Source organism: Eptesicus fuscus, chromosome 14 (assembly GCF_027574615.1).
Source record: "Eptesicus fuscus isolate TK198812 chromosome 14, DD_ASM_mEF_20220401, whole genome shotgun sequence".
NCBI lineage: Eukaryota > Metazoa > Chordata > Mammalia > Chiroptera > Vespertilionidae > Eptesicus > Eptesicus fuscus.
In genome coordinates this window covers 53230594-53249919 of record NC_072486.1, presented here as the reverse complement: position 1 = coordinate 53249919, position 19326 = coordinate 53230594, and the positions used below count along the sequence as shown (strand labels likewise).

Below are 19326 nucleotides of genomic sequence, written 5' to 3'. Positions count from 1 at the left end.
TCTCAATGTCTGGCATGAAGTACATAATTAATAAACTAAAATACTCAAAAAATGAGCTAAAACAGTTCATTATCTTGAATAATTATAAAATTAAGTGGCACATTATTTCTATAAAACATTTTTGTGGATCAATAAATGATTTCTATGTTCAAAAGCAACTATTTTTTAAATATGTAATGATAGATATGCTTTTATTCAGCCAAATTTACCAAATCCCCACTATGTGAATGTCTCTTCTCTCAAAGATCTGAGCTCACAGTTAGGTAGAAATCTGAGCTCACATTTAGGTAGAAGTACATAATCATAACTATACTGCAACATGGTCAGTTCAAATAATCAATATGTGCATAAAATGTTGTAAGAGCACCAAGTAGGTATGATCAAGGTGGGGAAGAGAGGGGAGGAGAGGAAAAGTAGTTAAAGAAAGCTTCTTGGAAAGATAACCAGAACTGAGTTCTAAAGGATGAGTACAAGATGAGTACAGTGTCCTCAAAGGGGTATATAAATGATATTTGGGGTGAGGCAATTCTTTGCTGTGCAAGAATTTAGGTGCATTGTGTTCCTTGGTCTGTGGGCATTAAATGCCTAATAGCATCTCCTAATCTTTTTGACAATCAAAACATTTCCAGAAGCCTCCCAATGGGGCAGGCTCCTCATTCAGAAACCACTGAAGGGAGCGGGGAGGAAGAAAGCACTCAGCCAATGCATTCCTAGGAAATGCAAGATTTTGGTATTACAATAGCATTTTCTTAAATGTTTCACAGCATGTTAATACACACTGTACATAAGCAATGTTTCATAGTCAAGGAAGTCTAGGAAATTCTAATTTAAACAAAAGTAAGTTGTTTTTTTAATACAGTTCCTCTCATTCTTTAACATACCATGCCCAATTATGAAATCCCAAGTACAGGTATCTCTTGCTCACCAAATTGATTCAGATACTTTTTAGATAAATCTCTTGATATGCAAAATAGAAAATCAAATTAATATTCAGATAACACAGTATCCTCACTATCTGAACTCAGAAACTGAACAGTGAGGAACTTTTATAATTTCCCCAATTGTTAACTATGGAACCTATCTATGGGAGAATACGTTGAGTGGTTAGTACGTACCCCATTGTGTGTTTTGTGAAATACCGTGCCACAGCATTTAGTATGCAGCAAGAATTGCTGATGGATACAGATAGAGATGTAGGAAAGAACAAGATCACAGAAGATCCAAATATGACATATTATGGACTTCTTACCTGGTTTAGACATTTGCTTTTAGAGTAGAGCCACACCTCTCTATCTCCATCCTTTTCCCCACCCATCTCTGGAACAAAAAATTATGGGATGAAACCACATAATATAAAAGCAGTACTTTGCTGAAGGGAAGAACTGGCAATTTTCTGATTCATGATAGGAACCAGTTCCTTTCTAAGAATGACAACTGAACATAAGATACAAAAGGTTAAAAGGGAATCAAAATAAAGTCTAAATGGGATATTTAAAAAAAGATACTGGACTAAAAAACCAACACCAAAACAAGTCCTTTGCCCATTTTTTAATTGGACTGTTGTCATTTTTTTTTTTTTTTTGACAATCTAAGGAAAAAGAGGTCAGTGTCCCTAACTAAACAGTCAGGTATTGCATGTTTTAAAAATTCTGGCAGCACAGGCTGAAAATTGCTGCTCTAGAGCAATGGTCAGTTCTCAAAGTATGATTCCTGGACCAGCAGCACCAGCACCCCCTAGAACCTTGTTAGAAATACAAACTGTCAAGCTGTACCCCATTCCTACTGAACCAAACTTGAGCAAGGGTGGGTCCCAGCAGTCTGTTTTGATAAGCCCTCCTCCAAGTGATTTTGAAGCACACTCAAATTTGACCACCACTGCTCTAAGGTAATGTCTAGAAGTGGTACTGCTGATCGTAGAACATCCTATTGTTTTCCAAAGTGGTTTTTCCAATTTACACTACTATCAGCAGTGGAAGAGCTCCCACTGTTTCATATTCTTACCAACGCTTGATACTGTCAGATGTTTCATTTCTGCCAGTTTAGTCTATACAAAATGGTCTCTTGTGCTTTTAATTTCTATTCCCATAATTGTTAATGAGGTTAACCATGTTTTCATATGTTTATTGGTCCTTTAAACTTCTTTTTTAAAAATCTAATGACTGTTCAGGCTTTTGCCCTTTTCCTTCCATTTGGTGTTCTTTCTTGGCTAGGGACTCATAATTCTCTATGTCTATTTTTCACACCAATCATCCATTCATTTTGTGTTGTGGTAGGTAACCTCTAAAATGGACTTCAATGGTCTTCACCTCTTGGTATCTAAGTCCTTGTATAACCTCTTCCCCTTGAGTGTAGGCTAGACTGATTGTGCTCTTAAGAAGCAAGTTAGAACAGAATATGGCAGATGTGATGGTATGTCACTTCTAAGATTCAGTTATAAAAAGACTGTGGTTTCCATCTTAAGAAGTCTCTCTCATTCCCTCTAGATCTTTTACTATGGGAAAAGCCAGCAGCCATGCTGTGAGGTGGCCGTGTGAAGAGACCCATGTGAGTAAATTAGGCAGTGGATCTTCTGAGACCTGCCACATCCAGATGAGAGAGCACAGAAGTAGGTTCCTCTCAGTCCAGCCAAAGATAACTGCAGGCCTGGCAGACACCTTGACTGCAACCTCATGAGAGACCCTGAGCCAGAGCCACCCAGCTAAGCTGCTCTCAGATTCCTGACCCACAGAAACAGATTGATGTTTGCTGTTTTCAGCTGCTCAGTTTTGGAATAATTTATTGCAAATATCTTCTATTCTGTGCCTTGTCTTTTTTACCCTCTTAAGGTCTTAATAAACAGAAGATTGAATTAATCTACACTAATAAAAGAGAAATATGCAAATTAACCACACCTCTGAGACTACCCATAAGCCAATCAGGAGTGAGTATGCAAAGTAACCCAACAAAGAAGGTGGATTAATTTGTATATGCAGGTGCGGAGCAGCCGGGCAGGGCTGAACGCCTGCTATGAGGGGGAGGGGGAGGGAAGGGGCGGGGGGTGGGGGGAACTCCAGAAGGACTTGCAGGGTCCCGGACGGCCAGGAGCGAAGCCAGGGGAAGGAAAGCCTATTCTTACACAAATCTTCATGCAACAGGCCTCTAATATTTAATATTTTTAATGTAGTCAAATTTATCAATTTTTGTATGGTTAATGTTTTCAGTCTTAAGAAATCCTTGCCTGCCTGGATGGCATGGCTCAGTGGACCTATGAACCAGGAGGTCATAGTTCAATTCCAGGTCAGGGCACATGCTTGGGTTGCGGGCTCTCTCCCTTCTTCTCCTGCAGAATTTGATTCCTGGTCAGGGAACATGCCTGGGTTGCAGGCTAGATCCCCAGTGTGGGCCATGCAGGAGGTAGCCGATCAATGATTCTCTCTTATCACTCATGTTTCTCTCTCTCTCCCCCTTCCTCTCTGAGACCAATAAAAAAATATATTTTTAAAAGAAATCCTTGCTTGACTTGAGCTCATTAAAGCCCCTTAAAAAAACCCAACAACTTTGTTTTCCTTTTTAATCTTCAATCTACTAAGAATTGATTATTATGCAAACTAAGAGGTGAGGTCCAACATCATTTCTTTAGTATGGTAAGCAACTGCTCCAAGCAAGTGTTTCCTTTCAGAAATACCTTGCTAGGTATTCACCCACCTAACCCCATATAAGCATATAAAATTCACTAGCAACCTCTACCTATTTAGTATTACCCGTCAGTTTGTTATTCATCTTCCCTTTTCTTTTCTTTTTTTGTTAATCTTCAACCGGTATATTTACCATTGATTTTTAGAGTGGAAGGGGGCAGAGAGCGAGGGGGAGAGGGAGAGAGGGGGAGAAAAGGGAAGAGAAGGGGAGAGAAGGGGAGAAATGGGGAGAGAAAGGGAGAGAGAGGGATAGAGGGAGAAAGGCAGGGGGGAGGGAGGGAGGGAGGGAGGGAGGGAGAGGGAGGGAGGGAGGGAAGGAAGGAAGGAAGGAAGGAAGGAAGGAAGGAAGGAAGGAAGGAAGGAAGGAAGGCTATAATCCAACTCACATCTTAAAGACCTATTTAAAAATAAAACCTATTTCTAGGCTTTCTAGTGTTAAAACAAACTTACAAAATTAATAAAAGAAAGTATAAAAAGAATATTAAAACCAAGAAAAAATTTAAATACAAAAATCAGGAAAAAAATTAGAGTAATTAAGTTTGTTGGTAGTCTTGGTACTCATTTGGTATTTTATGAAGTGGTCTATTAAAAACCCTAGATATCACCAGAAATGAATTTGAATATGATTTTTGGGTGGGAGTCATGTCTCATATTCACCAAGGTAATAAATAACGAGGGCCCAGTAGTGCCTCCCATATAGCAAGCATCCAAATTTTTTGACAGAAAAAATGGATTAAAGAAGTCTCCCTATCTTATTGTTCTTTAAGAATATCTTGGCAGTTCTTAATTCTTTCTACTTCCATAGAAACTATTAATCAAGTTGTCAAATTCCACAGAAAAAGCTATAGGGATTTGTATTTCAATGAATCTACTGAGCAGTTTAAGAAAAACTGGCATTTTACCATACGCACTCTTCCAATCCATCCTTAATATATGGTATGTAACACCATTTATTTAGGTTTTCCTTTATGTCTCTAAGTTTAATTACTTTTATTAATATATATATTATTTTTATTGAGAAGAAGGGAGAGAGATCGAAACATCAATGATGAGAGAGATTCATTGATTGGCTGCCTCCTGCATGTCCCTACCGGGAATGGAGCCTGCAACCAGGGCATGTGCCTCCACTGGGAATCGAACGGTGACCTCCTGGTTCATAGGTCAATGATCAACTACTGACCCACACCAGCCTGGTTAATTAATTTTCTTTATAAAGGTTTTATGCAACTTTTTAAAACACATCTTAAATAGTTAAAATTCAGTTTATGTATTTCCTTTTCTAGGAAGTCTTTCTGTCTTCCATCTCCTACACCTATTTGAATTATGTACTCCTCTTCTGTGATTCCTCAGCACCTATGGCATACTTTAAACATAACACTGTCCTTAACTTGTGACTTATGGGTCTGCTTCTACCACTAGACTGTAAGCTCCTTGAGGACAAAGACTGTCATTTCCATATCACAGCACCTAGCAAACAATTAGCACAAAGGGACTCAACATTATTTTTCAACTTTACACAAGTGAATAAATAAATGTAACCAATGAATACCTTCTATGTATTGGGCACAATAATATGCTGAGTGCTTAAATACATTATCATCTAACTCTAAAAGTAAATTATCCTTCTGACACACATTTTATAAAAGTCTAATATTAGTGTCACATGGTATACTGGGCATCAGGAATACTGTAGTGATAGTCCATTCAGCCTAACATATATGTAAACTGGGTGGCTTATAAACAAGAGAAATTTATCACAGTTCTGGGAAGTCCAAGATCAAGGTGCCAACAGATTTGGTGTCTTGTAAAGACCCACTTTGAGGTTCATAGATGGTGCTTTCTAGCTGTAATTTCACATGAAGGCACAAGCCAGCTCTCTGAGGTCTTTTATAAGGGCACTAATCCCAATCACAATGACTCCACTGACTGCACAGAAAAAATAAGGCAATAGGAGAAATCAGAGATGCCCTGAGGTTTCAAGTATAAATTATGATTAAGTGGAGAATATTACAAGAATAGGGGCAGAAGTAATTTAAAGGGAAATATAACTATTTAGTTTAGGACTTTCTGACTTTGTGATGTCAGTGAGACATTAAGGTAAAATACTCAAGACAATTGGAAATGCAGGACTGACACTCTAGCTCAGAGAGTAGCTTGACTATTAAGGGCATATAGTGGCCTTTTTGAAAGAACAGATTCAGTTGGGTGAAAAGAAATAGAAGAGTGACTTTCAAGAAGATACGAGTGAGTACTTCTTTAAGAAAAGGCATTAAGTGACCAGAAGGAGAAAACAAAACTCAAGGAGATGCCAGAGTCAGGGAAGGTATTTTGTTTTTGGATGGGATTACCATGATACATTTGAAGGCAAACAGCAAGTAACCAGTGTCAAAGAAAGGTCTAAAGGTGTGTGTGCTTGTCAAATACTAAGAGAGTGGGATATAAGATAAAAGGAAGAACAAATTGTTCTGTGCTGTTCCAGAGGACTAAACTAGGATGATGTTAGAACCTAGAGACAGTAGTTCAAGAAGGTATAGCTGAGTTTCACATTAAGAGATATATTTGTTAACAGTAGAGGTATTTAGCAAAGGAACAAGATGCTTTACTATTAAGGATATTTAACTGAATTCTTAATCATTTGTCAGGGATGCTGCTGGAGAAATTCTGTACTATGTGAGGTGAAACTAGGTTCCATTTGACACTAAATTCTGACTTGTCTCATTAAGCAATAACTCCCATTTCCCCCCCTCCCAGACCTGGTAACCTCTATTCTACTTTCTATCTTTATGAATTTGCCTATTCTGATATTTTATGTAAGTGGAATCATATTTGTCCTGTTGTGTCTGGCTTATTTCACTTACCATGATGTTTTCAAGGTTTACCCATTCTATTTTATTTTTTAAAATATATTTTTATTGATTTCAGAGAGGAAGGGAAAGGGATAGAAACATCAATGATGAGAGAGAATCACTGATCAGCTGCCTCCTGCATGCCCTCCACTGGGGATCAAGCCTGCAATCTGGGCATGTGCCCTGACTGGGAATCGAACTCTCATCTCCTGGTTCATAGGTCGACGCTAAACCAGAGTCACACCAGTTGGGTAAGGCTTACCTAATTTGTATGATGTATCAGCACTTCATTCCTTTTATGACTGAAAACCAGTCCACTGTATGCATATACTGTATTTTTAAATACATTCATCTGTTGATAGGCACTTGGGTTTTTTCCAACTTTGAGCTATCCTATATAATAAAGAGGTAATATGCAAATTGACCATCATTCCAACACACAAGATGGCCGCCCCCACATGGACACAAGATGGCCACCACAAGATGCAGGGGAGGGCAGCTGTGGGCGATCAGGCCTGCAGGTGAGGGCAGTTGGGGTCAACCAGGCCAGCAGTGGAGGGCAGTTATGGGTGACTAGGCCTGCAGGGGAGGGCAGTTTGGGGTGACCAGGCTGGCAAGGGAGGGAAGTTAGGAGTGACCGGGCTAGCAGGGGAGGGCAGTTGGGGGTGACCAGGCCTGCAGGGGAGGACAGTTAGGGGCGACCAGGCCAGCAGGGGAGGGCAGTTAGGGGCAATTGGGCCAGCAGGGGAGCAGTTAGGCGTCGATCAGGCTGGCAGGGGAATAGTTAGGGGGTGATCAGGCTGGCAGGCAGAAGTGGTTAGGGGCAATCAGGCAGGCACGCAGGCGAGCGGTTGGGAGCCAGCAGTCCTGGATTGTGAGAGGGATGTCTGACTGCCCGTTTAGGATAGGGCCTAAACGGGCAGTCGGACATCCCTCGAGGGGTCCCAGATTAGAGAGGGTGCAGGCTGGGCTGAGGGACACCCACCTATTCCTCCCCCCCGCCCCTTGCACTAATTTCGTGCATTGGGCCTCTAGTTGTGAATAATGCTGCAATGAACACTGCAGCATACAAGTAAGTATCTAAGTCTCTGTTTTCATTCTTTTGGATATATTCCTGAGAGTGGAATTGTTGGGTCATATGGTAATTCTATTTATTTGGATTTTAGATTCTATATACATTTTTTGAGGAACACTAAGAAAAAAATAACCTAATACAAAACTCACAATGAGATGCCAATTCATGCCCATTAAAATAGCTATCATTAAAAAAGTGTTGTTATGGATGAGAAGAAACTGGAATTCCCATGTATTGCTGGTAGGAATGTAAATGGAATGCTGGTAGGAAAACAGTTTGGTGGTTATTCTGATATATTTCACAACACAGATGGGCCTTGAAAACATTAAGCTTAGTGAAATAAGCCAGACACAGAATGACAAATATTATGTGATTTCACTTATACGAGGTACCAAGAATAGACAAATCCATAAACACAGAAAGTAGAGTAGAGACTACCACGGGCTGGACAAGGGAGAAAGAAGGAATTATTTTTCGATAGGTATAGTTTTTGTTGGGGATGTTGAAAAAATTTTGGATTTAGATAGTGATGATAGTATTACATTTTGAATATATTTAATGCCACTGAATTGTACACTTATGAATGGTTAAAATGATAAATATTATGTTATGTATATTTTACCACAGTATTTTAAAAACAAAAGAATTAAACATTAAATGATTCTGTGAGCCAATTAAAAAGTATTAATCAGGACCCACTGCAAAAAGAAAGAAAAAACATTTTAGATATTTCAAACCAGAAAAGCATGTAATACAAGGACTAAGACATTTATCATTCAAAATATGGAAGGATGGGGAATCAGCAGTCACTACACTATAGAAATAAAGGATACTCTGGAAGTCAGAGGTCCAAAAGCTGCTGGCACTATTGTCTCTAAAGATCCATGAAGCTGGAATTAAACACTGGAATGCTCAGTCCAGTCACCTCAACTGCTTCCACTCACTAAGATCTTACAACTTAGCTAACCAGCCAAAAGGCAGTAAAAAGAAAGCTTCCCTGGTCCTTTTGTCTTCCAAATTGCGGGAATTCATCTAACTGATAAAACCTAAACTGTATCCACCTTTGATGGAAGGGAGAATCAGGAAATATACTATATTTTATCATTTATGAGACGATAAAATATTTTAAAAAGTGAAAATTGAAATGCATTTTATAATCAATAGTATATGATGGTTAACTGGCAATATTTTATTTTAGAAATACAAACAGAATGGTGAATCTTAGAATCACATCTTAAATTTAATGAAACAATAATTTTAACTTCCTAATCTAAAAAAGCTCTTCAAATAAAAACACAGTCTCACATTATCTTCTAAAAGCTTTATATTTTTGCATTTCATACCCAGGCATTTAATCTACCCAGAATTTGTGAATATTGTAGGATAAAAATCCAAATTAATTTTTCCTAAATTTTCCAGCACCGTTTATTGAAAAGAGCATTCTTTTCTAATTTCTAGCATGTATCCTAACATACATCAAGTAACCTACCAACTATAAGTTTTCTTCTTTCCCATCCATCACTAGACTACTCATGACAGGGTCATAATTACACTGTAATGAGGATTAATAAATGGTGAAGTATGTCCTCCCATACTGTCTTCTTTGGGAGTGGTCTTAGCTACCCTAGCCCTTTACTGATTTTCCCACAGAATTTTAAAATTAGTTTTTAAGTTCCACCAAAACAAAACAAGACAAACAAACCAAAAAACCCTTTCTAAGGTTTAGATTGGGATTATATTAAACTAGCGTTCCCATTGCAGGAAAAATCCTGCAATAGGATTTCCTGCTGCACTCTACCCCGCCTCCGCTCCTCCCTTGTCGCCCGCCCCTCCTTCTCCGCCAGCCTGCCTGCTTTTCCCTTCACCCCCGCCCTGCCTTCGCTCCTCCCTTCTCCTCCCCCCCCCCGCCCCCCGGCTTGCTTGCTTCTCCGAAGCTTTACTCCCTTCTGCAGCTCTTGGCTTCTTTCGACGCTGTCTTGATATGCAAATTAGTCGCCATCTTTGTTAGGGTAACTTGCATACTCGTCCTGATTGGTTGGTGGGCATGGCTTGGCTGGTGGGCGTGGCTTGGGTATAGCGAAGGTGCGGTCAATTTGCATATTTGTCTATTATTAGATAGGATATATAAATCCATTTGGGGAGAGTAATATCTATACAATATCGTCTATCAATCAATCCATGTACATGGTATTTTGATTGAATTATTAGGATTTATATAATTCATTTAAATAAGGCTTTTAGAAATCTTAGGTCATTTTTTATTTTATTATTTTTAAAATATATTTTTATTGATTTCAGAGAGAAAGGGAGAGGGAGTCAAAAGCATCAATGATGAGAGAATCATCGGTTGGTTGCCTCCCGCACGCCCCTGAATGGGGATCGAGCCTGCAACCAGGGCATGTGCCCTTGACCAGAATCGAACCCGGGACCCTTGAGTCCACAGGCTGAAGCTCTATCCACTGAGCCAAACCAGCCAGGGCTTAGGTCATTTTTTAGACCTATTCCTGGGTACAGCATGTTTTATGCTATTGTGAAATGTACTGTTTTAGATTTTCCCTCCTGTCTGCTGTTAGAATATAGTTTCTTGTGCAACTCATTGTTTATAAATTGTAGATATTTTAAAAAATATAAATACACAATTATATAGTCTATGAATGATGATAGTTTTATTTCTCCCTTTCCAATTCTTATGTTTTTATTTATTATTATTATTTTTTTAATCCTCAATCGAGGATATTTTTCCATTGAATTTTAGAGTGGGAGAGGGAAAGACAGAGAGAAATATCGATGTGAGAGAAACACATCAATTGGTTGCCTCCTGCGTGCCCCAACCAGGGCCCGGGCCAGGGAGGAGCCTGCAACCAAGGTACATGCCCTTGACCAGAATCAAACCCAAGACCCTTCAGTCTGCAGGCGGATGATCTATCCAATGAGCCAAATCAGATAGGGCCAATTCTTATGTTTTTAAATTTTCTTTTTCTTAACTCAGTGAAGGTCAGGACCTCTACTACAACTTTAACTAGAAGAAGTTTTAATGAACGACCTTATTTCTCCCAATCTCAGAGGAATAGCTTTCAATATTTCAACAGTAGTAATTATAAAACTTGATTTAAAAAAAAATAGATGCTCCTTATCACATTTAATTTGCTTCGGGTTTTATGCTGAATTTTATCAAAAACCGTTTGCAACTATTCAACAGATCATATGTCTCTTCTCTAACCTGTTGAGATGGCAACACATATAGTAGTCCCCCCTTATCCGTGGTTTCAGTTACCCGTGGTAAACTGCAATCCTAAAATATTAAATGAAAAATTCCAGAAATAAACCATTCATAAGTTTTAAGTTGAGTGCTGATCTGATAATGATGAAACCTCACACCATCCTCTCTGTCCAGGGCAGGACGTGAATCATCCCTTTGTCCAGTGTACCCATTCTATATATACGCTCCCTGCCACTCAGTCACTTACTAGCCATCTTGGTTAATAAATTCACTGTTGTGGTATGGTAGTGCTGTGTTCAAGAAAGCTTTATTTTACTTAATTACGGGCCCAAAGTGCAAAAGTAGTGATGCTGGCAATTCGAATATGCCTAAGGGAAGCTGTAAAGTGCTTCCTTTAAGTGAAAATATATGTATGTCTAGAAAAAAAAATACTGCCCTGGCCAGTGTTTCCCAATGGTTAGAGTATTGGCCCACACACCAAAGGATCTCTCTAGGGTTCAATTTCCTGTCAAGGGCATGTGCCTGGGCTGAAGGCTCAATCCCCAGCCCTGGTCAGGGTGCATGGGGGAGGCAACCAATCAATGTGTTTCTCTCACATTGCTGTTTCTCTCTCTCTCTCTCTCTCTCTCTCTCTCTCTCTCTCTCTCCTCCCTTAAAAAAAAAAAATCCTCAGGTGAGGATAAAAAGAAAAAAATTTAAAAATACTATATATAGGGTTCCGTACTATCCTCAGTTTCAGGCATCCACTGGGGTTCTTAGAATATATCCCCTTAAGATAAGGGGTACTACTGTACATATAGAGACTTTAAGTGCCAAACTCAATAGTAGAAAAATCATCTGCGATAGAGAGTTATGAAAAAGTTATACTGAATTAAATTCTCACGTATAGTAAAACTTAACTTGAGATTGTGTAACTTACTGTTAATATGAGAAGTACAGTAATGAGTGGGATATTATAAACATACAAAGTAAGCATGTAAAAACTACGAAGAAATGAACACTTTCAGTTGTTGGAGAACAGGAATGTAAGGATTATACTGAATCATAATCTCTTTCCTACCTGAAGTTCTGACACTATTCCCATAGAAATAGTTATATGATGTGTAATAAAGCAATTTTGAGTTATTTAAGGATAATTAACAATAGCACTTTATCTTTTTATAGTAAAAAAGGTATAAAGGCAATAATTGGTATTTACGGAAAAGATAGCATGTTTTTATAATGAGAATTAAATTTACATATTATAAGAAATCATGCTAATCTCTCTTTAAAAAATAATCATACCTGCTTAAGACTCTTCCCCCCGCCCCGACCCCGACCTAATCTACAGAGAGATTTCTAAATAGAAAATATAAACTTTAAAACAGAGGAAAAGGGGTTAGACCCAAGTTGACAATACAAAAATATAGGTTCTAATAACTAGTATTTACAATGTAGCTGAAGCTATTAATTTCCTTTAACTTTTAAAGTACATCTATAAGCCCAAACAGAAATTTACTTTGCAAAAGAAATGTAGAAAATATAATTTAAAAGTCCTAGGTCAATGGAGGAACAACCCCTAGTGGTATTTTAAACTTTCAAAATACTCGAAGATAAGTGACTAATTCAAAGCATCCTAAAAATAGAAAGTCAATTTTTTTCTGGTGTTATTAATTTAAAGGTTATATATTTAGTGCAAGAAAAAAATGAAACAAGAGTAGAGTATTTCTCCATTTAAACACAATTAAAGCATCTTTTACAATAAGGAGATGAATACTTAAACACATACACACATTAATTTTGGAACAACAGTTGAAAATAGACTGCCAAAATGTTATGTTTCTCTCTCCCTGGAAATGCAGTTTCAAAATTAGCAAGGTAGCCAAATACAACTGGAATAAAACTCCTGACAACATGAACAGAAGCCTGGACACTGTCTACTTCCCAATTGTCACATGACCCTGTACTGATCAGGTATTTGAGACTCATGCTCTATGAACACATTTCCTCATTTTTTGTTTTTTAATCCTTAAGTGAAAAATCATGATCAGAGCTTCTGGATATAAAGTTAATTGAGTTCAGAGTGATTTTTATATTCTGTATCGAGGGCTTTCCCAGGACCCAGAAAGGAATGTAATGTTACTGGGCATCAATTTCTCTTTCTATATGCGTAGTCTTAATATGGGAAGGAACAAGAATAATAGTTTTTTAAACCCAAGAGAAAACATGGAAACAAAAATAATCTCAGAGGGTAGAGGGAAGAGAAAAATAATTGCTTAATATTAGGGTGGAAGTTAGATTAAGAGTTTCTTCTGAATACCATACTAATTATGTATGACAGTAAATTAGGTTGGTAGGCAAAAGAAACTGAAAAAGAAAAACTATCTCCCAGAATGTCAATTCTCCACCAAATATTTAAGGAAGAATGGAACAGATGAGGCTAACTTTCTGGTTCTTAGAGTATTAACATTAATACTATAATGTTTCACCTAAAAATAAACTACAAAAACAAAACACCCAAAAAACAGAAAGCTTCTAAACAGGCTCACCTATATTGAATTCAGAAATGCTATAACTATTGCTAATCCTGACTTTACAAGTAAAATAGACAAAGAGACTGAGTAAAGGACTTGAAACAATTCAACTTTAGGAAATACAAAATCCAGTAAGGTTTATTTTAATGGCAATTTGAAGCAGAAATATAGGAAGCATGAGAACGTACATGGATTTCATAAAACAAGGGGATTATGACAAAAAATGTTCACTACGAAAAAAAAATGTTCACTACGTTCTCAGCTAAATTAATATCAATATGTCAAAGGACACAAAATGCACTTTTGCAATTCTAAAGGAGTAAACAAACAACTTTATGATTGGAGAAAAAGGTACAAGGTAAGCATAGTCTTAGAAAATGCTTTAAAAACAAAACAAAACAATGTAACCTGATTCCTTCCTTCTCTTCCCCATTACTCATAGAATATAGGTTTCCAGTTGTTATGATGGGATCCTAATTAATCCTAATCAGGAAAGCAAGGAACAGGGAATTAAAAAAAAGTCAGACTTCTGTAGCCTGTTATCCTAGCATAATTTTTCTGGCCTATTATCCAAATACAACTAAACCAAGTTTGCTCTCAGGTTTACTACATTCAGGGATTCAAGCACCCACCACAATGTTCCTTTCTTATCTGTTTACTAACAATCAATTCCTTTAATATCCAGCATATACAGTGAGTGATATCAGAAGAGGTGAGTGGATGCTTAAAGGAGGGAGCTCATTAAATGAGAGAAAAAGAGTAAAGAAAGGGAACACAAGAAATACCAAAAACACACAGTTATTTTATGGTTTTGCCTAACAGGCATGTTTTGTCCACCTTCAAATATATCCAGACAAGTATTAACAGCAATAGCCAGAACTGCAGAAGCACATACCTTAGTGGGACTTAAATTTATTAAGAGTATGATGTAATCCACCCCAGTTTGCCTGGTTCATAAAAATGTGTTTTAACACAGTGGGCCTCATTATAAAAGGAGAGTCTATCCCAGAATACTGCTTAGTTGATGCATTATTATAATTACACAGCTTAACTAAGATCATCAATAAGAGATCTTAAAAACAATACAATTTTAATTGTAACCTGATTGTAAGATGCTCCCTTCTAGTGATGCACAGCACAAAAACAGTTAATAAATACCATACCCAGTTACAATGCATTTTTCAATGTATTTATTATACCATATGGTCATACTGTCCCATCTTATACCATATGGTCATAGAAAGTAGTATCAGGGAATATAAGTGGTCAGAAGTAAATGTTTAATGCCAAAAGTATAAGCACATTCATTGGCTAAATATTTAATAAGCGTCTGTCACTTACCAGAATATTCTATTTTGAGCATCTACAAATACTTACAAATATAGGACATACAATTTGTTCAATTCCCAACATAATTTTATGTTTAAGATGTTTGATAACAAGAGTAAAAAAAGTAGAAACAACCTAATGTCAAAAAATATGTAGTTTAAAAATTGCAGTGTATCTAATGATAGGTAAACTATTTTGCTATATAGTTAAGTTTTACAAAACCACATACATTGTATTGTATTATCTATAACAATAAAAGCGTAATATGCTAATTAGACCAGATAGCCAAATGACCTTCCGGACAGAGCTGGGGCTGCCACCGTGGCTGCGAGGGAGGGCCAAGGGCAGTCTTCACGCTGCAAGGGCCAAGCCCCTTGCACGAATTTTGTGCATTGGGCCTCTAGTAAAAGCATAAGAACAGTATATAGATATACGTACATCAAAATGTTTATATAATTATATCTTAGTGGCAAGATAACAGATGATTTTGTTTACTTTTTGTACTTAGAGCTTTCTAATTTTTCAATAATGTATGTGCTTTCTCTCCATAATTAGAAATGTTGTAGTGCAGCTGAAATTTCTGTGAGAAACATTTTTTTAAAAACATATTTCACTGTTAGGCAAGGTAAATCTTTAGAATAAAGCATGTCATTTTACACAAACACAATTTTTCATTTATTTCCATGCACGTGGCAATTAGAAGGTATCTCTTTAAGTGAATATAAAGAAGACAGTTCAAAAGACCATAGTACATTTCAGCTTCTGCTGAATTAATACCAACTTCAAATTTAAAATTATTGCTTGGAAAAATTTATTCTACCACCATGACAACGAAATTTATATTAAAAAAAGACCCATTTTTAATAACTTATACCTCCCCCCGTCAAATACGTTTATTATCAGCTCCTATAAAAAGTATAAAGGAAAAACTACTATTCATTACTATACATTAAAACCTGGGTGAAGGAGGCAGAGGGAAACACTTTTAACTAATTAAACTTAGTTATTCTACTTATTTATGCATTCATTGGTTGTTTCTTGTATGTGCCCTGACCGGGGATCAAACCCAAACGCTGGCACATCTGGATGATGCTCTAACCAACTGAGCTACCTGGTCAGGGCCACAAATTAAAATTTGTTCAAGTATCCTTAAGATTTCAGGAGATATGAATATGCTTTCCAATTATTGGCAATTTAAACCTAAATCCAACTGGCCTAGAGGTACTCAAGCATTGATTCAGGAGAATTGCCTAGGAAGTGTGCAAATGCAGAAACTCATGCCCTAGCTTTCACCTAATCAGAATCTTCAGAGGGTAGAGTTCAAACAATCTGGCCCTTTCAAATAAGATAACAGAGATTCTACTTTACAAACGCCTTCTCTATATCATTGCAAACTGTTCTAATAAGTCTGAAACAAAATTCTCAGTAGACAATATTATAATCAGAAAATTACAATTTCATGAGCCATACACACTAATTTATCTATTCTTCTCGATACAATTTAACAAAACCATACGACATCTATAGAGTAAAGCAAGCCTAGAGGCACCTGTGCCTGGTAAGACAAAGGCATATCCGATTCATGGAAAAAATAGACAGCAGATGTGACCCCTAGTATTTATCCATTAAAAACAATGTATCCTAAAAATAAATTTCCATGTCAACGGAACAAAGCTGTTTATAAATAAGAAGGAATGTGGAGGTGTGGGGAAGACAAGAGGAAGCTTCAGCAAGTTAAGTACCAAAAGCCAGGAAACAAGGCAAAATGAATGGCAATTGGGGACAAGGAAAACAGAATAAACTAGTAAATGGAAGAAGGGAAGAGTACTATCCTTAGAATCCAAGAGGAAACCAAGCTGAGCAAAAATGCAAACCGTAAAGTGGAAAATGGTGTAATTTTGTTAAGGAAGAAGAAGATAGAAGAAAATTTAGAGTAGATCAAAAGATGGTACAGAACACATCATGGGCATAGATGGAAGCGGGCTAAGAGGATGAAAAACAAATATTGTGAACAAACCGATACTAATTAGAGCAAGCACAGCAAATGAATTTACAAAGATGATGAAGCAGGAAAAAGAATTGCATAGACAGAAGAATGAAACGTTATGAGAATTGGGAAACAAAATGCAACTAGCAGGAAGGAAAGAGAACTTTGAGCACAGTCAACAGCGTAAGTCATGCTACATGCTATCTAATCAAGAATTGTAAAGCGCGGTTGTTACACCATATATTATCTCATTATTTGTAAAGTATAATGAAGTGTGTTATTTTATGTAATAAAATGCCAAATACGAAATATGATCAACTTTATGTAATAAAAAACACAATGTAAATAAACTCATTTGACAAGGTGATAAGAAGCTGAATAATGCAAAGAAAAAAGAAAAAAAGAGACAGGCTGAGAGAAGCAACGGCTAAAAAGCAAAAAGTGAAAGAAAAAAAACGGGGACAGAAGGAAGGACAACAGAAGGAAGGCAATCAGACCTATTTTTTAAAAACCGGTAGGAATCAATAGAGAGGTGTGAATGGACAATGGCAGAACCACCAAAAAGTGCCGGTAGTGCAAAGTGAAACCTGATGGAATCTTGACAAGCTTCAGGATTCAGAAAGTAAGCAGCTCCAAAGCGTTCAGAAGGATCTGTGAAGCGGGCAATAGATGACAATGTCGGGGAGCTGTGGAAGGAAGTCAAGGGCCTCACGAGGACCAGGGGGAAGAGAAGAGCAAAAAGTGGTCTTAAGTAGGCGCTGAGGTCAGAAGGCAGGCGGGCGGGCCGGCGGATGGGGATGGGATGCGGGAGCAGCGATCCACCTTCGGAACGCAGGGTCCTGAGACCGGGATGAAAGCGAGAGTGGAAAGTGGGGTTGAGGTTTGAAAAAGTACAGAGTAAAGCAAAACCAGCCGCTGGGTAGAAGAGGTGAAGAGAAATCGCCCCCCGCCCCCCCGCCCCCCAAGAGTAGAGAAGCAGAAGGGAGGACAGCGGCCTGAAAAGGGGGACAGTCAGGGAGAGCAGAGAGGGAAGGATGCGCCCCATCATCCCCAGGACCATGTCATCACTACAGACACCACAGGAACGGGGGCTGGACGCCCGGCCCGGCTCCTCGACCACATCTTCCACCGGGATGCCGCCGCCGCCTCCCGCCGCCCCCCACCCGACACAACGAAAACATCTCAGAGATGCAAGCCTGGCTCCCTCCAGCCAGCCGTGACCTAGGACCAAGCCTGAGACTCGCCCCCTACTGATCGCCTCCTGCTCCACCACCGCTTCACGAACCCCCCAAGCCGTGGGGTGCGGGCCAGGGAACCCCCCCCCCCCGGGCCATTGTGTGTGTTTACGTAGCGAGGAGCTGAATGACGGAGAGGGACCGGGGGGGGATACCCACCTCCCATCCGCAGAGCACCAAGGAGCGGGTGGCTGAGGGCACCAGAGCCCCCAGCACCACCACCTCTTCCCCCCAAATAAACACCCGCCGGCCGAGCCGAGACGGGAAGGGTGCAGGGGGCGCCGGCACTCACCTCCTCGGGGATGGCGGGGTCCGCAGCCGAAGAGGCCGCGGCGCCGGCGCCGGCCTCGGGCTCCATGTCCCCGTTGAACAGAGCCTGGCCCTGCTCCGCGCCGCCGTCGCCGCTCAGCGCCGCCATCTTATCACCGAGAGCCGGGGCTCGAGCGACCGCTGCTGGGCGGGGAGGGGGAAGGGAGGCGGAGGGCGGGGGGGGGGAGGCGGAGGCGGAGGGCGGGGGGCGGCGGGGGCGACGGCCGGGCGGCGCCGGCGGCGGGAGGGCGCTGGGCCACCTCAGGAACCGGCCCGCGGCCCCCAACGGCAGCCGAGCCTGAGGGGATTGGGGGAAGGACGCGAGGCGGGGGGCGGGGGAAGGGGGCGGAGACCACTAGAAGTCGCCGCGGCAATGGCGTCACCCGCACCTCACGGCCGTTACGTCATCCTGGGTGCGTGACGTAACCCCAGGAGCGCCCTCGCGCCCTCGCCCGGGGAGGCTTCCTTCGCGTCCCGCCCTCCGCGGCGCTCAGCGGTTTCTTTCCTTCCGCCGTTTCCATGGCTTCGGTTTCCTACCCGGTTCTCCTCTCGGTCCTAAGCCTGTTCCGTAGCGTAGGACTCCCTGGCTGAGTTGGAGGAGAAGTTGGGAGTCCTAGAGGGAGGAGGACGGGGAAGCCCGTACTACTGTTGTTTCCTGTGCCACGAACGTCCCTGTCACAAACATAAGCCGTGGAACCCCGCGGTGGAAACCGCCGGGTGGAATTTGATGGAAACGCACTGAGGAACGGCCAGCTTATCAGAACGATGCGTGCATCCTCTTCCCGAACGGATCTGGCCTGTTAAAGGGAATCGAAGTGCAAGTCTGAAAGGTGTTTGGCTGGTTGTTTCCGTCGTTGGGGAATAAAACGTTTCCCCTTAGAATATTTTTCGTTTTCCAGGTTCACTCATTTCACAGTTGTCGGTGATGGAGCGCTTTCCAAGTGCTAGGGCTTGCCCAAGGCACAGAATATTCTAGACATCTGACACACCAAAACTTTGGTCATGTTTGTTTTGGAGAAAACCATTCAAAATATGTTAAATACCGTTGTGCTTTTTATAACAGAACATTCCAAGGCATTCTCTGTGCAAAATATGCATGAAAACTATTAAGGAAGGAGAAGTGCATTCCTTGGGAGAG

At 39.9% G+C, this 19326-nt stretch overlaps 1 protein-coding gene across 3 annotated transcripts in view; it reads right to left on the bottom strand.

The window, feature by feature from the left end:
- BRAF (B-Raf proto-oncogene, serine/threonine kinase) overlaps positions 1 to 18481 on the bottom strand; it is a 129729-nt gene extending 111248 nt beyond the window's left edge. For 2 of the 3 annotated variants that reach the window (XM_054726046.1, XM_054726047.1), the window contains exon 1: positions 18172 to 18481. In XM_054726046.1, the coding sequence (XP_054582021.1) occupies positions 18172 to 18297 (126 nt within the window). In that variant the 5' untranslated portion in view covers positions 18298 to 18481. The remainder of the gene's footprint in view (positions 1 to 18171) is intronic. The other variant, XM_008150468.3, reaches the window with a different exon arrangement.
- Between the last annotated feature and the right edge of the window lie 845 nt (positions 18482 to 19326).